The sequence below is a fragment of the Python bivittatus genome, unplaced genomic scaffold (assembly GCF_059951505.1).
Source record: "Python bivittatus isolate LINGU-HERP-01145 unplaced genomic scaffold, Pbiv_v1 ctg000020_np1212, whole genome shotgun sequence".
Taxonomy (NCBI): domain Eukaryota; kingdom Metazoa; phylum Chordata; class Lepidosauria; order Squamata; family Pythonidae; genus Python; species Python bivittatus.
Window position 1 is genome coordinate 32,982,071 of NW_028277030.1, and position 21,628 is coordinate 33,003,698.

The 21,628-nt window shown below is 38.8% G+C and overlaps 1 protein-coding gene across 1 annotated transcript; it reads left to right on the top strand.

Annotated features, from left to right (window-relative positions):
• Positions 1-356: 356 nt before the first annotated feature.
• Positions 357-13,623, top strand: CLN8 (CLN8 transmembrane ER and ERGIC protein). Its single transcript, XM_007425188.4, has 3 exons — positions 357-791; positions 3,886-4,544; positions 8,383-13,623. Exons 2-3 carry the CDS (start codon positions 4,002-4,004, stop codon positions 8,704-8,706), a joined length of 867 nt encoding a protein of 288 aa, XP_007425250.1. The 5' UTR covers positions 357-791; positions 3,886-4,001; the 3' UTR covers positions 8,707-13,623.
• The last annotated feature ends 8,005 nt before the right edge of the window (positions 13,624-21,628 follow it).

The following is a 21,628-nucleotide window of genomic DNA, read 5'->3' on the forward strand; positions in this document are numbered from 1 at the left end:
GCGACAAATATATCGGTTTAGTGGGACCGGTTTTCGAGTGATCCTGTGGTGAACTGGACTGAAATTCTATGGCTGTTTATTCGGAACCCGACTGTGGTCCCTCCGAAAAGGCCTACGCTGCGAAGACACCGGAAGACAAGCACATCCTACGCGTTTACTTGGAAGGAAAACTAAATCCGGCGGAAAGGCTGACTCCGATGGGCACTTAAAAAAAAAAAAAGCCGGAGTCTATCACGTGAGCATCGCGTGTAAAAAAAAAAGTGGCCTCTGTAGAACTGGTAGAAGTCAATAGAACTGGGGGGAGTTACTTTTAGAATGTAGGGAACGGACGAAGGCGCGAGGGTCGCAGTTAGAACCTGCCAGGCGGGTCCGTTCCGAGTGCGTTTGCGCGTGCGAGGTTTGGTCTTCGAACGAGGCTCGAGCTCCCCAGTAGGCGGGGACAGATGAACGCCGCGGTTACGTTAGAGCGGCTCCTTCTTCCCCCCCCTCCCAGAGCGGCCAAATGGTTTGCTCCAGCCTTTCAACCCCGAAGAGTGGATGAAGCAAGAGGAAACGAGTGTGTGTCTGTTTCTGGGTGTGCGGGGGCGCTTCGCCTTCCGAGCGGACCCGGCCTTGCTTTGGGCTGGGTTGACACGGAGGAAGAGGACGACGGTAGGGGTGGGGGTTAAGCGCGTGACGGGGCGAGCACGTGCAAAAAGAAACTACACAGAAACCAGTTAGCAACCCAGAAAGAGTAGTTGCAAAGAGGAAGAAGCGACCGGCCGAGGCCTTTGTCTAAACCAGCGTGGTCCGTAAGTGAAGCTTCTAATATTAGCATGGAATTGGGAAGTTTTGAGGAGAAAGTACCGATCTGACGGCTCTGAAAAATCGGGGCTTCCTTTTGCGAGCTGCATCTCCCCCGGCTGAGGTAGTCATTAAGGGGGGGAGGATTGAGTAAGGCTGAACACCACAAACACTGGATGCCAGCGTTTTTTAAGGATGAATTTGGGTCCTGGACATACTTTATAACCTCGGATAGCAACGATTTCCGTTTGCAACCCGCGACGGATGAAGGGAGATCGTGGCTCTCTTTTCTGGGGTGGGGTTTTGTTTTACGTTTCCGGAAGACGGTTTTAGCAGAAATGAAATTAATTCAGATTCCTTTAGAATAGTAAAGATAAGGGCAAGGAGGACGTTTTAGGGGGTAATTGGAAATGTAATTTTCGGGGTACAGTATTACTGTCCATTTTTCATGTTCCTTAGTGTTGGTTCAAAATTATTGGGGCAGCCGCTCTTCTGTAAAAATAGTTATTTTCCATCAGTTCTAAGCGTTTAATGAGGGCCTCACAGCAAGGCTTGCTTACATTAAATCTGCTACTAGGGAGGAATTGAACTGGCGAAGCCTTAGGCGTTTGGGATGGCTCGGTTGTCTGCATTAACCACAGAGGAATACTTAAGCATTGAGTTGTACATAGAAAGGATTTGGGAAAACAGTTTTGGAAGATAACCATCAGGATGGTGCCCTTTTATGAAATGATTACAGTTCTGTGGTAGAACATTTAGTGACAGAGTTTCATTTATCTTTTTGTATCTTTTTTATCATATTAAATTTTAAAAGAGAAAATCTAACAGGAACTAATAAAGAAAAAGGATAGAAAAGAGAAGCACTAGAGCAAAAGAAAACAGTGCAGAAAGAAAAAGGAGAAGAAAGAAACAAATACATTTTCTTTCTGCACTCTGTTTACCTTTTTGTATTTCCAAATTAAAAGGATCTGGTTGTAGATGATATTTTAAAAAAAAAATCTCCTTAACCGGCTGGGTAGAACAGATAAGGTTGAGCTAGCTGTTGCTTCTGTCCTGTTGGAGTCCAGCTCTCAGCATCCTCAGCTAGCATGGAATTGGGAGTTCAACTCCATATTAGGCATACCTGATCTTTGTGTGATGTGGGACAGGAAAAATTACTGAGTGCCTGTCCATTCTGAGAGGAAAAAAATGTAATCCTCTCTTTAGTCATCAGGCAACTACATCCTGTAGTTTATCATAGAAAGACATCAACGGAGAGATTAAGTAATGAAATATATACTAAAAATAACACATTTTTTTAAAAAATAGTAAAATGAGGGACAATTGCTAAAAATATCTGGTAGGATGTTAGTAAGTACTGCATGTAATACTGTGTGTGTGTGTGTGTATATATATATATATATAATGCTATATTCAATTAAGGGTTAATTATTATGATCCAGACCTGAATCATATTTACTGGGAAGTGTATAATGTCTAGGAGTGAAATATGCACCTGGAACTTAGTGCATACTTAAATCCATTTGCAAGTCATAGTAGAAGAAAGTTTGAAAACATCCCTTGCTTGGTAATGACTAGGCAGTCATGTGCACCTGTGAGACTGACCACATTGTAGGGCAGCTACATATTAAGGCCACTGTGTTCCATGGGTGCCCTCCAAGCTTGTATGTGCAGCTGTTCATTTTCCTCACAGCGTGGGACACAACATAGTAAGGGTAAGTTACAGTGAAAGGAGCCATAGGTGGCTGTAAACCACTGATTGCCTGCTTCTGTTTAGCTCACTACTCTGGCTCTGCTAACTCATGGTTTACTTAACTATGGTTATCTGAATTAAGCTGGCTGGATTTATATGATACATTGAGCCACAAAGTAGCCAACCATAATTTTGTCTAAGGTGTTTTGCAGGCTCTGTTTATAAGTTCAGTCCTTGTGGAGGGCACCAGATCAGGGAAGGCTACTATACCCTCTCTTGTCAGCTGGCTATCCCCCATGCCGTCTTTCTTTGGTTTTCTCCTCAGAAAACACTTTACATGTTTTCATACTTAGGTGCATGAATCTTTAACGTTTTTTTAAATCATAGCTAAACACATTCAATATAAGAAGTGTATATTTACATCAAAATTGAATGCTGCTGAATACAGTGGTACCTCGGTTCACGAACTTAATTCGTTCCGCGACTCTGTTGCGACCCGAATTGGTCGCGACCTGAATCAAATTTCCCCATAAGGTTCAATGTAAATACGGTTAATCCGTTCTGACCCCTCCGAATTTGGTCGCAACCCGATTTTTGGTCGTGTCCTGAATCAAATTTCCCCATAAGGTTCAATGTAATTACGGTTAACCCGTTCTGAACCATGTTTTTTTTTTTTTAAACCGCAAAAATATGAAACAAAATACAGTACGAAGAGAGAGAACGCTAACCTTCTGACGTGGAGGACAGGAAGGCGGGTGGGGAGGCGGTTATTGCTTGGAGGGAGAGTCCCCCTCCCTACAGGAAGCCACGACCACGTGTCACGGGAGGGAAAATGGCCGTGGATCCTGTTCGTCACCCAATCCGGCATTCGCAAACGGAGGCAAAATTTTGCAAACGGAGCTGTTCGTGACCCGAATTGGTCGTGAACAGAAGCGTTCGTGAACCGAGGTACCACTGTACAATATAATTGCTATCACAACATCATGACTTGTTTTTACAGGACAGTGTCTGGATTCGGAGCCACACTAATATGGCCAGTGACTAAGAAGTCATTGTAAGAAGTACTAAGAAGCAATGTATGGTTCTTGATTCCAGTGTTAATTGGAGAAGTATGGGGAATGACCTCAAATAGCTTTTGGATTGCTACTAATAATACATAATTGGGTTCTCATATCATGTGATGTTTACTAAATCACAGTTTAAGTAACCCATTACTGGATTATGCAAAATGCTAAGCCATTTTGGTTATAAAAAAAGCTTTACTCAAACTAAAGAACCTCTTAGTGCAGTTTGTGAACTAAGTCTGTATGACATCCTAGAACTAGGTATAAGATGTTATGTGTAAGCAAATATACATGTGTCTATTCCTATATGGAGAGTTTTATTTTTATCTTTATTTTTCTCTACAGATGACAATGAGAATTTGGTTGCTACTCAGTGCATGGGCAAATGTTCAAGGTTCTTAAGTGGACCTGACAAGCATATGAGACTGTCTCCCCAAACCTCCTCAACATAAGTAGAAGAAATGAATCTTGAAAATGATGGGGCAACATCTAGCTCTATATTTGCCTGGAATTATTTTCTGTGGGAAGTTCGTTTGGCACTAGTGGCCAGTGGCTTCTTTCTCTACTTGGGAATATTTTGTTTTTCACATTTTTTATCTTCATGGATGAGTATCACTTACCGCTCATTACCAGCGAAGGAGAAAGTCTTTTGGAATCTGACTGCTACACGGGGCGTGTTCGGCATTCAGAGTTGTGTGGCTGGCTTGTGGGCTTTATTTCTAGATCCAGTTTTTCAAGCTGACAGGGTTTATTCCCAGCAGGACTGGAGTTGGTTCAGTTGCCTCATAGCCTCTGGGTTCTTTTTGCTGGAAAATGTAGCTGTTCATGTCTCTAATTTTGTATTCAAAACATTTGACTTATTTGTAGTTGTTCATCATTTTCTTGCTTTTGGTGGTTTTTTGGGTCTGGTGACCAACATAAAATCTGGACATTACATACCTTTGATGGGAATGCTACTTGAGATGAGCACACCTTTCACTTGCATGTCTTGGATGCTTTTAAAGGTGAGAGAGCAGTGAGCAAAGGAGAGGTTCCTCCTGACTGACTAGAGAGCTGTTCCAAGATTGTAGCTATTGTGGCTACATAAAATCACATGTCTTGTCTGGACTTGCCCTCAGTGGAACTCCATATGGCAAGTTGGGCTGGAATTGCAGCAGCTCAGAGAGCATGGTGAACAGCTTGCTTCAGTAATGAGGCATCGTATGCTGCAAGGTTCAGGCTTCAACCCTCAGTCCCCACCTTTTTCTTGAAGGGTGGTGAATCTCCTGCCTAGAATCTAGTCCTCCATCTCCTCTCTGTTAGTTGCATGAGTTTCCATGCAAAGTCTCTGGGTGATCAGGCCTAGGCCAATGTCTGAGTACCTAGCTGGCGGCCTTCACTGCTAGTTGTTCTTCATCTACAAACATATGCAATTGCTACAAAAGAGTGTCATAACAAATGCACACTTGAAAAGATTGGCTGATTCTCATATCTAGAACATTATGTGGTAGAGCAACAGCTAGGAGAAACCCTGATTGAATAATTCAATTTTTTTAAAAATAGAGTATCTCAATTGAGCTTTTCAAAATGAAATATTGAATCTATTAATTCAATAATGTCTTTATTAACTTTTACACATGCTACTTTAAATTTAACTTAGGACTGTGTTTTAGAGTGCAAGTGTACCCAAAACACTTGTTCTGGAAGAAGATAGGAGAATCAGTAAATCTGGCTAGGGATAAGCAACTTTCTGCACTTGTCCCCAGTCAGCTCGGGAATCGGGAAAATATCACTGGAAGAGTGATGAAGAAGTGGAGCTGCACTTGGGGCCCAAAATTTGCTGGCAGAAATTAGCCATTTAGTTGTCAATTCCATTCAGTAGTCCTGTCTGTGGGGGCTATGAGCTGTCCATTCCTTTTGTAGCTAATCAGGATGTTGAGTTACATGAACCTTGATCTGGTCTAGAGCAATTCACATTCATTGTTAGTGTGTAATCCATTGGATAACTAAAGGTATATTCTTAAGAATTGCAATCTATGATAAGTTTGGCACATGGGGAGATATACACCACAAATGGGAGACTAGTGTTGTCTGTAAGCTTGTTTTAGGTAGCTCAATAAGATGTGGTTCTATGTAAAAATACATAGTAATGTCCCATTTTATAATTTTGTGAACTACTTAATTGGATTGTTTTCCTGTGACATGGAACCGTAGATTAAAACTGCTATTTCTATGGATTGTTGGCTGCCCTGCAATACCACTGAACAAAGAAAATAATGATCTTCAATTCTGGGCAGAAAATAGCTCTGCTTGCAGAATGTTTATTTCCTGCTATGCTTTCTGGTATCAACAAAGTTCATACATTTGAGGAAGTCATGTGAAACTTTGTACATGGGGGTGTGACATAATGTAACATCATCATCTCTCTCCCTGTGACCTTAAGGGAAAGTGGACTATATTGCCATTTTGATAGAAAAGGCAAGTGACAGCAAATAGGATCTGTATCAACTGTTGCTCCCTTCAATTGGAGGTGGTGCAAGGAAGCAATAAGAAGAGGGGAACTGTACATGCAACAGATCAGAGGCTGTCCCTTAAGCTGCTTTTTGGGGATGGTATTAGTGTGTTTTCCAATCTTTTGAGTATGCCGCTTTGAGTCACTTGTGATCAGTTGGCCTTATTAATTAAAAATAAGAATAATATCCCTTTAAAGTAACAGAGCTCTCTATGTAGCATACATGATACTATGCTGTTTTTTAGTCTTGCAAGTTGAAAACAGCACTGTAATGTAAAATTTTATGACAGAAATGCAAACAATTTAGACAGTATTTCAGTTCCTGCTTAGGTGCAAGTTTGAAATCTAAAAACTAGATCAAAGATCATGTTATGAGTGCATATTGCTTAATACACAGGTGGGAAGTTTGTAATCTTTCAGATATTTTTATTACTATTATATTTTTATCCCACCTTTTTTATATATAATTTAAGGTGGTGAGCATACCTGCCTCTTATTTTCTCCACAACAACCCTGTGAGGTGGGTTGGGCTGAGAGAGAGCACAACTGGCCCAAAGTCACCCAGCCAGCTTTCATGCCTAAGGTGGGACTAGAACTCACGGTCTCCTGATTTCTAGGCCAGAACCTTCACCACTACACCAAACTGGCTCTCTATTCCTGAGCTCCAAAACAGCTCAGCCTGTGGCTGAGGTGACGGGAGGTTTGCTTAAACGTTGGGAAGGCCGTAACCTTGCCAACCCAGATTCAGTATATTTCACAGATAATAAGGGCTGGAGAGAAAAGAGAAGGAAGTTTTTGAAAAATAGAAGGTTCCAAGTAGTAGTTGTGTTCATACATCATGCTAAGCCATAGTGTAGTTTGAGCCCAACCATTGTGATTTGTAATCCATGGCTTAGGAAAGGGCAATTTCCCTCTGGCCATAAGCCATACTTTATTTTACTTTTTAATCTCTGGAAATTGCCAGAGGCATAGCAGTGACAAAATTATGTCAATAGAGGAGGTAAAAGGGATGCTGGTGGGTGCATGTCCTCCAAGGTGATACTTTTACAACCTTTTGCTTAATATATTGTGTGAGCCCAACCGGCCTCTTCTAGATTAAAATAACTATAGAAAACAAAAGACGGTTATGTGAACCCAACCAATCCTTTCTGGATTTGAATAACTATTAAAAGTAAAAGTAAGTATTAATACATCGCTTATGATTAATATCACTGTCTTGGTTTATGAAGATGGAAAATCTGAATACTATTCACTTGTGAAAATACTTCTAGTGCTTTGAACCTAATTTATGTAACATAATTTGAGAAAAAATTGGGTATATTTGTATAATTATATTTGACTAGTTATGAACTCCCCACTATTAGATATTAGATGAGCTGTTTTGTCAGACAATTATGTTTCCAAGCAGATGTGATCGCCAGGAGCTCTTTCAAAATATTAAGCAAGAATCAAATTCATAGGAACAATTGAGCTGTTTAAATGCTGGGGGTCATTATGCTTCCGTATGAATATAAAGTTCAAGTAGCTATAATTTGCTTAGATTTTGCGGAGCTGTGTTAGGAGATTTCTGACCATCTGTTTATGTTTATGTGAAATAACAGTCACAGCAGTTTTGGAATCTGAGTCAAAATTCAAATGTTTCCCTTCAGATACTGCTGAACTACAGTTGACTGAGTTCACATAAAACATGATTTATATTGTTATGTAATGTCCTGAGTAGGTGGAGAAGGAAGGGATCAGAAACTTTCCCTGTCTTAAGATCCAAGCCACTCTGGGGATATTGGGATGGGTGGGAGACATTGCATGTCAGAGTAAGTTTATACCAGAATACTAAAGCCAGCAGTTGTACATTGCTTTTATGAAAGGAGTACTTTGGACACAATGTGGCTTTAGAATACTAATGTGCAATTGAATTATAGTTTCGTTTTGTTTTTTTAGATTTTTTATCCCACCTTTTTTATTTTGCAAAAGGCTGTTTTTCCACTGAGTGATCCTTTTCAGTCATGAGACAAAAAGACATAAGTCTGCTGGAACTGGAAGAACTTGGCATCACTGATTTTGGAAATTAAGCATACTTCCTTCAGGATATGTATCCTAATAGTCATCCTTGGTGACATTCCATTTTGTCCTCCTAAAGTGTCATCCAGATGCTTGATCAAGTTCTTGCTGACAGCTTAGCCTTGTTGTTTCAGTCCTTCCAGTTCTTTCATAACTCATTCAACAAACTTGGAAGTAGTAAGGTTCTATATTGCTTTAACTTCGCAAATATGGTTCTTTGTTATGATCTATATGTGAAATGTGTTTCATGTTTATGTATATGGAATTTTAACCTTCTTCTTCTTCTTCTCTAGGCTGGCTGGGCTAATACTTTCTTTTGGAAGGCAAGTCAGTGGGTAATGATCCACATGTTTCACTGCCGCATGATCCTTACCTACCACATGTGGTGGGTGTGTCTTTCCAATTGGAATGCTGTGCTGGAAAATCTGGGACTCTTACATTTTATTGTTGTATTCACAGGATTGAGTGCTGTTACTTTCATACTTAATCCCTACTGGACATACAAAAAGACTCTTCAACTTTCTTGTCCTGTTGACTGGAATTTTAGTGAGAGAACAGTGAATAATGGTTCATCCATGAAACTAAATGGGAAAGCATTCCAGAAAAAAGGGCTATGATACTGACTTGGGACCTGGTCAGAAATATATAATAAAGATAGCTGGGAATATGAAGCTTTGCCTATCAAGAGATCTAGATTATTAGTTTCTGGTAGTGTTACCAAAATTAAATAATGGGAATATTAACCTCGTTTAATAAATGTTGCAGGGGAGTCCTGAATGTTGGGCATTCTTGGTCATGTGTAGGAATATTCTGTAAACCAGCAAAATGCAGGGAACAAACTGGTTGTTCTGTCTGACTTTAGAACCTGCATTGCTGCTTCCAGGACTTGCTACTTTGAACATGTTGGTTCTAGGACAGATTACAGTCTAGAAAGGATTCTAGGTCTTGTCTCAAAGAATGACCAAGACAAGTGATGCTTTCCTATTTCCCATCTAAACAATTTAGAATTGCACCATCTTCCTGTAATTCCTCTTCACATATATATGAATCAGTGTCTATGTAAAGTTTCCCACCTCCTCTAATGAATGCCAAATGCCAGTCCAGTTTAACATCAGTGCTAGAACATGTAAAATATAATTTAGCTTGGAGAGTAGCCGAACATTCAAAACATGGTCATGACTTGGGTTAAACATTTTAAAAAAATGTTTCTTTCCAGTGTGCAGTATTCTGTACTGATTAGTAGAAAAGCCTGTATACCTTAACATTATTCCAAATACATAACAAACTCAGGAAAGCTGCTGTTTTGTAATTCCATAATGAGAAATATTGAAGGTGGTTGAGCTTTCAGCTTTTCCCATCCTCACGTTTTGGACAGATAATTTATAAAATCCTATTAAAACAAGTTCTGTTGTGTTAATCCCAGGCCCTAAAATCCAACATCAGCTTGTAATCTTAAAATAGTTCTCAAAGCCCATCACTTTAAAGGAAGCAACCCTATAGCTGTTCCAGTACATTAAATATTGTGTAGAGATTGCTGAAACCTAGCCTTAACTTAGTATTTCAATGGAAAGTTGTTGAACACTGCCATCTAATGGCAGCTGTGAAATATAGTTACCCATCTTATTTTAAACAAGCACGCTATAAAATTACCTAGAATATGCACTATCTGTAAAAGATAATACACTGAGTTTATTTATTCTTTTAATATAAGTAATACAGAATACATGAGAATCTGAGATTAATGTTATATTCAAGCTCAATATGCAAAAATATAATTGAAGTACTGTTTGAAACATATCTTTCTCTGCCAAATCCTGGTAAAATTAGTGAAATTAACTTAACTGAGGCAGTGGTAAGACTGTACAGAATTTTACGGCTAAAGTTTTCTCCAAATTCTCCTAGTTTTTCCCTGTTTGAGAAACAGATATTAATCACAGTTGTGAAAGTTAGGCATACAAGACATTTGCTCTAGTCATTACTTGGAAAGAATAACAGTTCAGAGAGGCAAACTTTTGCATTAAAATGCCTGTATAGAAACTTGCCTTGAACTTCTGTAGTTAACCTATCAATCAAATCTTTGTTACGGTCATAGACCAGCATAATAGTTAACCTAAGTTAAAGTAGTAGAATCTTAATTCATCTTCCAGATTCTTAGTTCTTGATATTTTGAATTGTAGCATATTTCTAGCTAAAATGTTAGTGGGAGCGATGCCACTAATTGACTTTTCTTGGCCGTTATTTGCATTATTTTGAGTAGTAGCACACCGTGAGATGAGAAATTGAAAATCTTCATTCTGAAGATGATTGTGACCATACTTACAGTTGTCTTATGTCAAAAACAGACTCTGAAAAAGGCTACATGTCATTAATACAGTTGGGGCAGAGAACAGGGTCAGAATCCAATCAGGGACATTTTAGACTTAGTAGAATGTTCTCATTGGTACATGATTCCTGGTGGAGGATAACCTGGCCATCATGATTTTCTGCATGAAGGGTTTAATCACATCTTCCTTGGGCTCTGGGCAAAATGTAGGTCTTCCCAGTCATAATGGTGAGCATTTCTCTAATGAAAGAAGCATAAGTATTTGCTTGTGATCCCTCAAAAGGTTAGTGATACCCTTTTGATACTGAAGTCAAAGTTTAGTGTTGTGACCAAGAGACTGTGGATCACTTTCTAGACAGCAGAGGTTTGCTGGCTGCCTGTTTTTAATCAAAGTAGCAAAGTTGCAGTTTGCACAATAAAAAATGTTTGTTAGCCATTTGCACCTTGCAAAAACAGAAGCAATCAAATGGTAGACTGTCTGTTGGCCACTGGAAAAGTTGCATACCTATAGTATCTAATATTTTCTTACATTTCTGTTAAGTCTGAAAAACTTGCACTATGTATGAAATAATGTCTAATGCTTGATCTAGTATCATAGGAGTAAGTAAACAATTTCAGATATATTTGATGTTTAACCCATAGTTTAGGTGCATGTGCAGTGGCTGCTGTTTTAAAAAATGGGTTTAATTTTTCCAGTTCACTTTTGCTAATGTATAGTTTTGGACCCTTAAGCTTGTCAGTCTTTATTATCTCAGTTGCCTATTCTAAATCAGAGTTTGGTTTATGTTTTTTTTTTTTTTCCCGATTAAGTCAGTACTGTGGTTTAGTTGAGAGTGCTGCTGCTAATCTAGATTTTGATTAGAATCCCTCTCTCTCCTGAATATGTCAGTTCTGTTCTGTTCCAGAAGCGATCAGGCCACACAACCATTACATTTGATTTAATTTAAATCTTGTTAAAATTATATTCAATTAAAAAGATTACTTCTTATGTATATGTAACATGTGTGTATGTAATAGTTTATTCCATTGTCATATTCAGTATTTGGTGGCAACCTTAGGGGCCTCGGGCACCACACCAAGGAATGGATGGGTGGAACTTGTGCAGTGTTGTGATGTTATGCAATCTTGTGATTGCAGGTTATGCACTCCTGACTAAGATGGTGAAGATTTCTATTACAATGGTTCTGTGCTGCTTAGCACCGAAATAAGTAGGTCCAAGTAATAGAAATGGGGATTTTGCTGGGGCAGTTGGACAAATTTGCACCAGAAACAAGAAATCTGGTTTTTTTTCCCCCCTAACGGTATTTTTTTAAAAAGTAGAATGATTGGGATAGAGTATCTTTTTTAAAAAGTAGAATAGCTGAGAGAGAGCATTTTTTAAAAAAGAATAGTGGGCGTAGGGGAATGAGCATAACTTGGGGATCTGCGGTAGTCTAATAATAAAATCACATATGTAAATAAATTTTCATTTTTTTATTCAAATATGAGAACTGAACTAGATGTCATACGGGAAATGTGTTTCAGCCATATTTTGCTCTTAATGCTAAGTAGTTTAGCCTTTTGTAAATACATCCTAGCAACCCCAAGTTGTTTTTCATAGAAGTGATCTTCAAAACAAGTTTCAGTATGAAGAAAAGTCATCATAGGTACTTTGTAATGAAGAATAGTAATGGGGGAGGGGAAATCAAACACTCTTCTCTCTAATTGCCCCATGAGGTATTATAAAATGTAATTTACAACTTTCCCACCTGGATAATACTGATAAAGCTGAATATGAGACAGTTTACCTGTTGTATTGCCATGCTTTTATTCTTCCCTACGTCTCCTGATGCAGTTAACAACCAAAAATTATGTCGTTTATATTCATCCTGCCAAGTTATGTATCATCTGCAAATGGAGGATAGCTGCTTCCTAAAAATAAGAATGTTATTTTTAAAGTAATTTATGCAGCAAATGTATTTGATATTTTTTTTCTTGCTCCTCCATAGTTGATTGCGCTAATAAATCTATTGCTGAGGAAGGAATGCTCTCTTTCAGTGTTGCTGAATGTAGTTTATGTTTCATTGTACTGTCTAGTTTGTTTCAATCAATGTAATTTATGTTTCATTGTACATACTTTCCAAATCTGTCAATGTGCTCACCATCATTCTATATGTATTTAATTCCTAAATACGTTGCATTCATGGTTTGCACTAAGTAAAAAAAATTAGGCTGACCATAGCTCCTGGAATTGGATAACAGACTACTTACTCTTCTTCCGTGATCTATTTATGACAGCCTTACCAACCTGGTATGGTCCAGTTATATTATGACTGTAAATCCCACACCATGTGGCCTGAGTACAAACATTGTATTTCCACACTGGACTGTTTGGGAAAACAAGCAACAAAGTTCTCAGTTCACCATGTAAGGAGCTTCAGCAGTTCTTTTTAACTGCTTCTCCTGGCAAAGGAAAGCCAGCTATCAAGTTCAAACCAAAATTCTGGGAACTATTGGCTTACAGTAAGGATGTGGCATGTCAAGAATAGCATACGTGGGTGGAGCTGGGACCTATTTGGGGAAGGGGTTCAGAAGTTTTAAGAGAAATTTTTCTCCTTAACACCCCCTCCCATGTAAATAGCCAAAATCTTTAATATCACCCACATGGCGGGGCTTTGAGGATTGCAAAATGCATGCCGATGGGTTTTCATGTCCCAGCAACAGTTTTCATGTCCCTGTGTAGCTTATAAAGCAGTATGTGAACACACTCATTGTGTCCAGAGGAGCTCCTTCCCCATAGAAATCCACTTTGGCACTTATTTTAATCTCTAAGTATTATGCGAAGACCTTTTTATTTTATTTCTCCAGACCTTTTAAGTCTTCATCATTTAGAAACTGCATTAAAAATTAAAATCTATATTACTTTCTATTTTTAGTATAGTGGTTTATTTCTGATAAGTGTTGCTTCCCTGTATTAAAAAATATAATTGTTATAAACTTCTAGATCTCTGATTTAAAATGATTTATTTTGATTTCATAATTCAGTATTTTGTTTTACTCAATTGTTCCATTGAAGCTGTGATTTTTAAAACTTATTCCCTATACTAACCAGACAAGTACAGCATTATTGCCTTAAATATTTTGTCAGTGGTATGCTAGCTTCAATTAATCTATGTTAAATCAATAACCATGCAGTATCAGACCAAGATTAAATTAATGCAGAATACTGGGAGCCAATATGTGTTTAAGTCATTTTAATAAAGATTGAGCAGTAAAGTCTGAGCTTTTCTAGCTTTTCTGAGCCTTTAAAGTTGTATTATAGATATTCAATTATGAATTATGAATTCTTCCTGTGATGTAATATAAAGGAAACATTCCCACATGTGAAGCTTAACTTCCGTTGACTATGCGGATAAGCCCATTTGTTTAAAAACATATCAAAACTGTTCACAAAACAAACTCTGCGCAACAGTGATGGTTGTGGTGATGATGTAGATGTAAAAGGGGAAGGAAGGGAAGCAATCATCCAGTCACCAAACCTGGGACATTTATGTGCTAGGCAGAAAAACTCTAAATATATTTGACCATGTGGCTGTAGACTCCTTCCTTGTTCCTCTGATGACCTCCCCTCAGAAAACCTAATTCAAATATTGGCGCTGACTAAACTGTAGGAGGATTTCAGAGGGGTATAAGGACACAATTAAGTTGAAGCCCAAATTGGCTTACTGACAGATTTCAGTACTGGAGGCGGAAGAGAGAAGGCTGAAGATGCTGAAGTTACAAGCACTTGTTATGGATTTATGCAAATCATTTAATTGATGGATTACGGTAATAGTTTGATGTAAAGATTAAACAATAGGCTATAGCATCTCATGTAAATGGTCAGATTAGCCGTATTGGGTTAATTCATACATGTTAAAATATGTAATATGGAGTTGGAGAATGAAGTAATGTATCCCTTATGCAACATCTCCCTAGGATTCCAAGAAAGGGCCTAAGAATTCTTGGTCTCAAGTAAATGGTTTTACCCGAACCATTATCTGACAGCCTTGAGTTCCCAGGGCTAATTGTTCATTCCTAGCAGCCAGGCTTGCATTCTTTGTTGCACTTTCACTTATCTTATTAGTGCTTGTTACATTCTCTGTGCCTAAGTCTTCTCAATGCCTAATTGCTTTCTAGCTCAGCCAGGGTTCTTGTTTGGACTTGAAATACTTATGGGTTAGAGGCTCGACGTCAGGCCTCTGTATTCTACTTCACTTTCCCTCTCTGGATCTTAAAATAAAGGAATGTTTCATTTTAAGCTCCACAATTTATAGATTGTTATGTATTAATTAAATTTATTGTAGCTCGGTTATTTGTCACCTTATTTAAGCCCTTTTTTGGTCTGACTCTTGACTATCATCTGGGCCGCTGGTCATTTGTCCCTCTGGCTTTCACCTTCATGGCTTGTCCCTGCTCTTGCAGCCTCTATCGTCCACACCTTCCATGTTACCATGGCAGATATTGCCACTGTTTGAGTGGATTGGCTTGTTCTCTCAAATCAGGTGTGGCTGCTCTGACTGTTGATCACTGTTGCTGTGGCTCCACCATTGCTGCTGTCCTTGCCTAGGACATGCTGGAAAAAGGGCTGAGTTGGTGCTGAGAGATGAGAAATATATTAGTCGGCCTGAGAAATTGGTCTACACTTATACATGGTAAATGATGGTGAATAATTGCCAGGGGTGTGGTAGATGCTTCAGGGGCTTATCAGGTGGGAGTAACTGATGTTGGAGGTGAATCTGGATGGTTTATTATTGCTGTTTATTAAATTTGTATAACATCTGATTCCTAGTCGTTCATAAGTAAAAAAACATGAAAAACAATGAAACAATACAATAATGAACAAGAATCAAAAGTGGCAAAAAAAAAAAAAGTGGACAGGAGCAAAAAGCAGACCCACACAACCTGAAAGGGGGCTTTAATCATCCTTGCCAAAGGTATGGGCAAAGAGCCAGGTCTTCAAGGCCCTTTGAAACATCAGCAAGGTGATGGGGCATCCATATCTTGGGGGGGGAATCTCATTCCAGAAGGAGGTGCTGCTACAAAGAGTGTATTTCCAGGGTCACAATAGATATTCAATCAAAGGAGCCCAGAGCATGCCAAACCTGCTGGATCAAATCAACCAGGCAGATAGTATGAGAGCAAGGTGGTTCCTCACATAACCAGGCCCTATGCCATGTAGGGCTTTATAGGTCACAACCAGCACCTTGAATCGCATCTGGAGGCAAACCAGCAACCAGTGCAACTCATTAAGCAAGCATTACATGGGTGTACCAGTGCTCAGCATTGCCCATGCTGCTGCATTCTGGACCAGTTGAAACTCCCGGGTAGGGTAGCCTAATGTACAGCGTGTTGCAGTAGTTAAGCCATGAAATGCCCGGGGGGGGGGGTGTACAAAGGCCTTCCTGGCCACAGCTGTAACTTGACATCAAGCAGGAGCTATGAGTCCAGGAAGACCCCCAGATTACATACTGCTCTTGAATGGGGAAGTGTCCCTCCATCCAAGGTTATAGATGAAACAAACCCACATCTAGGTGGCCCAAACACCCACAGCCACTCAGTCTTGGTAGGACTGAATTGGAGATGATTCCTCCCCATCCAAACTGATGATACCAAACCCAGAGGTTTCGTGTAGATTTTGAATAGAAGGGGAGAGAGAGTAGAACCCTGTGGTACCCCACAAAGGAGAGGCCTAGTGATTTCACACACACACCCCAAACACTGATTGGAACCAGACTTGGAGAAAGGAAGAAATCTCCATTCTCTTTGGAGTCCCATTGAGCCATCAAGCACCCAGGGTGGGCCAATCGAATGGGCCTTGTCTCCCCAGACTTAATGTCACCAGATGGTACATTAAAATCCCCAAGCACCAACAGCCTTGGGGACTCTATTTCCAACCCAGCACTGGAATCCAGCAGCTCAGGCAAGGCTGCTGCTGGGCAGCAGGGAGGGCGATACACCAGCAGCAATCTCAGCTGTTCCATTAAGCCCAATTCCAGAGGCTCCCGAGAGCCTCACATCCAGTTATCTGCAGAGTGGAGCCCATAAAAGCCTGTAACAATACATGGATGACATTCCCTCCCTGGGGTCTCAGCTGGTACAAAACCCGAAACACAGGTTTATTTGGATGGGTGGTAACTTTCATTTACTCATTCATAGGGAGACATGCATATTCAGGGGGGAGATGAATGTTTGAGAGCTCCTGGGGCAGGAGGAGGTAACTGTCCAGAGTCGCTCTGCAGTGAGATGGGCGGTGACAAATTTGAAATATAAATAAATAAATAAAATTGCAATGGCTAGTTCAGGAGGCAGAGAATCAGGCCTGGTTATCAGCCAAAAGAGGCAGTGAAGCACCTCAGCAAGCCCTCTATTACATCTCTTTTTTTCAATGCCAAATTGTCGGCAAGTAAGACCTCTCTCCCGCTAGAAGATTAGATCCAGAATGAAAACACTGACTTGGTATGTATGATGGAGACATGGCTGAGCAATATTGTCTGGTACCAGATTCTCTTGCCAGGTTTCTGCATTCAGGAGTAGAGATGCAAAGGGTCCCCTGCAGAGGGGTTGACATGGTTGCAAAGGATTCCAACCCAGGGCCAAACTAAAAGAAACTAAGTTCCAAGTCTGTGTACCTGAAGTTTGGGGAGGGAGACAGGACAGGGAGTCTGTTCGTGCACTTTGTGCCCTGCTACCCAACAGTCTTCCTGTCTGAGGAGGACAGCTTCTCCAAAACAGCTGAGGAGTTCATGACTTCCATGACTTCCATGGGTCTATCTCAAATAATGTCTGCCATACGGTTCTATGGGCCTAAGTGGGGAGGGGGGAATCTCTTTAAGAGACTAAGGAAAGGGGGGGAAAAAACTCTTAATCCTGTGCAGAGAGTGTTCCCCCCCCCCGCCGCCCAATTTGGTCCCTTGTGGAGAGTTCCCTGCAAGGGACTAAGGGGGGATTATTCAAACAATCAATTAATCAATCAATGTATATGGCCACCCATCCCATACTGGTGACTGTAGGTGGCTAACATAGGATTAAAAACCAAACAAGAAACAATTAAAAAAGCCACAATTAATAACAGAACAATGGTGTCCAAGGACAAATTCAACTCAAACCATTAAAAAATATACAGAATCACAGCTTATAAATTGCGTAAACAAAGACAGAAAAGATTAATTTCTAAAATACAACACAAGGGGAAGACTTTAATGGATAATGCAGGCATTCAAGAGGCCTTTTTTTGTTATTACTCATTATATAAAAAACAAGATGTTCATTCAGATGATATTGATAAATATCTGTCTAAACAAAAACTACCTATTCTTACTGATCATCAGAGAAAATTACTTAATGATCTCAACACATTAGAGGAAATGTCAACTGCCTGTAAGAAAATTAACTGTGGAAAAGCACCTGGCCCAGATGGTTTATCAGCAGCTTACTATAAATATTTTGAGGAGGAGCTTTGTCTTCCTTTACAAATGACTATGAATTCAATTTTAGACACAGGTGTAATGCCAGAAACTTGGAAAGAAGCCCATATTACCTTGATTCCAAAATATCAACAGGATTTGACCTTGACAAAGAATTATAGACCAATATCTCTATTGAACAATGATTATAAGATACTTACAACAATTTTAGCGGAAAGAATGAAGAATATTCTTGTAAAATTTATCCATCAGGATCAAGCAGGATTTTTACCAAAAAGACAAATTAGAGATAATATCCGAAATGTTTTGGATATATTAGAATATCTGGAACAACATTATGTAAAACAAGCAGCTTTGATATTTTTGGATGCTGAAAAAGCCTTTGACAATTTAAATTGGCCCTTTATGTTTAAAGTTTTGGATTCTATGAAATTTGGGGAAAACTTTGTTAAATGGATTAAATCAATATATATACCACATACCGCAAAAATAATTGTTAATGGAGACTTTACTAAACCATGCGAAATTCAAAAAGGTACGAGACAAGGATGCCCTTTGTCTCCATTTTATATTGGTTTTAGAAGTTTTACTTAGAGATATTAGACAAGATGACAACATTTTGAGAATAAGAGTTAAAAAAGAAGAATATAAGTTAAGAGCCTTTGCTGATGACCTAGTCATTACTTTAGAAAACCCACTGGAGGGGGTCAAATTGTTAATGCAAAAATTGAGAGACCTTGGGTCGCTAGCAGGGTTCAAAGTAAACATACAAAAAACAATGGTTTTAACTAAAAATATGGATTTTCATCAACAGAAGAAACTGAATGAACTAACTGGATTTACAATAGAGAAAAAAATAAAATACCTGGGAGTATATTTGACATCTAAGAATGCTGGTTTATTTCAGAATAATTATGTTCCACTCTGGACAGATATTAAAAAAGATTTAGACCGATGGGAAAAGTTACAATTGTCATTATTAGGAAGAATATCGGTGATTAAAATGAATATTTTGCCCCGAATTTTATATCTTTTCCAGACAATTCCAATATTGATTTCAGAAGCACCCTTTAAACAATGGCAACGTGACATTTCTAAGTTTATATGGCAAGAGAAAAAACCAAGAATAAAATATAAAGTTTTGCAAGATGTGAAAGAAAGAGGTGGTTTGGGTCTTCCTGATTTGAAATTGTACTATGTAGCTTGCTGTTTAGTATGGCTTAAAGAATGGATTACCTTGAGAAATGAAAAATTATTAAATTTGGAAGGTTATAATTTGAGATTTGGATGGCACGGATATTTGTGGTATGATAAAGTTAAAGTTAATGTGGATTTTAAAAACCACTATATTAGAAGATCTTTATTAAAAGTTTGGACTAAATGCAGACCACTTTTATGCCCTAAGATGCCGATGTGGACATCTATATAAGAAGCTTTTTATAGAACTAAAACAAGAGATAAAAATAAATGGATGAGATACAAAGACTTATTCGAAAAAGAACAAGGAGAATATAAAATCAAATCAAAAGAGCAATTGGTTTTAGAAGGACATACTTTTCAATGGCTTTCTTATATGCAATATAAAGAAAAATTCAAAATCAATAAAAAAGAATTTGGATTTGAACAGAATAAATCAGAATTTGAAATTCAGCTATGTGAAACAGATGAACACTTAATAGCAAAAATGTATAAATTATTGTTGAGAGAAGAAATGGTTGAAGAACAAGTTAAAGAATGCATGATTAAATGGGCAAAAAATATTGGACATAATATACATATGCAGCAATGGGAAAATATGTGGTCTAAAGGATTAAAATTTACTTTGTTATAATTTGAAAGAAAATTTTTATAAAATGTTGTATCGATGGTACATGACACCCCAAAGATTATCAAAGATGTGTGGGACAATTTCCAACGTTTGTTGGAAATGTAACCAACAAGAAGGGTCGTTCTACCATATGTGGTGGACATGTAAAATTGCAAAGAAATTTTGGACTCAAATACAATCCTTGATGCAGAGCATATTACAAATACAGATTCCATTTAAAACAGAATTATTCCTGCTGGGGATAATGGACTTTCAAATAGGAAAGCATCTTATTAGAATTACTCAATACATGAAAACCGCAGCAAGACTTTTGTATGCACAATTTTGGAAAACCCAGACACTACCAACAAAACAAGAATGGTTGTTAAAACTGGTGGAAATGGCAGAAAATGATAAACTGACTTGTTTATTAAAAGAAAATTCAAATAATTATTACCTTAAAGAATGGAAACCATTGATGGACTATTTGCAAAATGCAGGCGGGGCGAAGCTTACATGGGGATTTGAAGATTAGATTATAAATGTAATGGGATATGTTTTGACAACGAATTATTCCTACTTAATGCATTAAAAACTAGCACTTATGACACTCTTATTATTCTTAAGACCAGAGATAGATTGGAAGCTATCTATTTTTCATGTTTTTTTTCTTTTTCTTTTACTTTATCTCACTTTTTCTTTTCCTTTTCTTTATAATTTGTATTTTCAATTTTCTTTTTCATTTCTAACTTTTAACTTTGTAAACTTAAAATCTTAATAAAATACTATTAAATATATATATACACACACACAGAGAGAATCACATTGACAGGCTCATCCAATCCCAGACTTCATGTCCAGGGGAACATCCAGGTCTTTAGAGTCTTAGGGAAGGCTAGCAGGGTCAGGACCAAATGAATCTCGGCAAGTATGGTGTTCTAGAAGACAAACATGCTTCTGTCAGCCCCACTACGTAGGTATACCAGACCATGAAATCAACTCCACAGGAAGGCTAAAGACTAAAACTACTTTTATTGAGGTTGTCTATGATAACAGAATATTGCATGTCTATGCTGTACTTCCTCCTCCTCCTTATAGTTCAGTGAATTAGGGAGGTGTCTGTCTGAGCTACTTTCAAATGTTATCTGGCCGTTCTGGACTTAAAAAATGCTTCAGCAGCTTTTGCCTAGGCAACACCCTTCTGAATATCTCCATCAAGGTAATTTTCCTTACTCTGTACAGCTTCCTGGGTCCTACCAGATGGCACCATCTAATACTATGCCCACCCTGTCAGACCTAGTGGGATGGGCAGAAATGACCAGACAGAAATGGTTCTGCAAATAACCTGGTCTCATGCAATGAAGGGTTTTACAGGTGACAACACTTAGAATTGAATATGATGGCCTGCAAGGAACCAGTGCAACCTGTTGAGCTGTGATCCCATATGGGCGTACTGAGGTGCAAACATAATTGTCTGCATCACCCGATTCTGAACCAGTTGCAGCTTCTGAGTGATCTTTAAGGGCAGCTATATGTAGAGTCCATTGCAGCAGTCTACTTCGCAGATGACCAAGGTATAAATGACTATGAGCAGTGGCTCCCAATCAAGAAAGTAAAGGGTGCGGTTGGTGCATGAAATGGATTTATGCAAAGGCCCTCCTAGCCCTGATTGCCACCTGTTCTTCAAACAGGAGTTGCGAGTCTAAGAGACCCCCTCCCCCCCCAATTGTGCACTGGTTCTACCTGGGGTGTGCTGTCAAATGACCTCACCTAGCAGCTTCATATACAAATAGTCCTCACTTACCAACCACAATTGGGACCAGCAACTCCATTGCTAAATGACATGGTCATAAAGTGAAACATCACATGACAATGCCCAACTTATGACATCAGTGCTGGCTACAGTCATAAAGCAAATCACCTGCTGTCATTAAGCGTGATGTCATGTGACAGCACCTTATGAC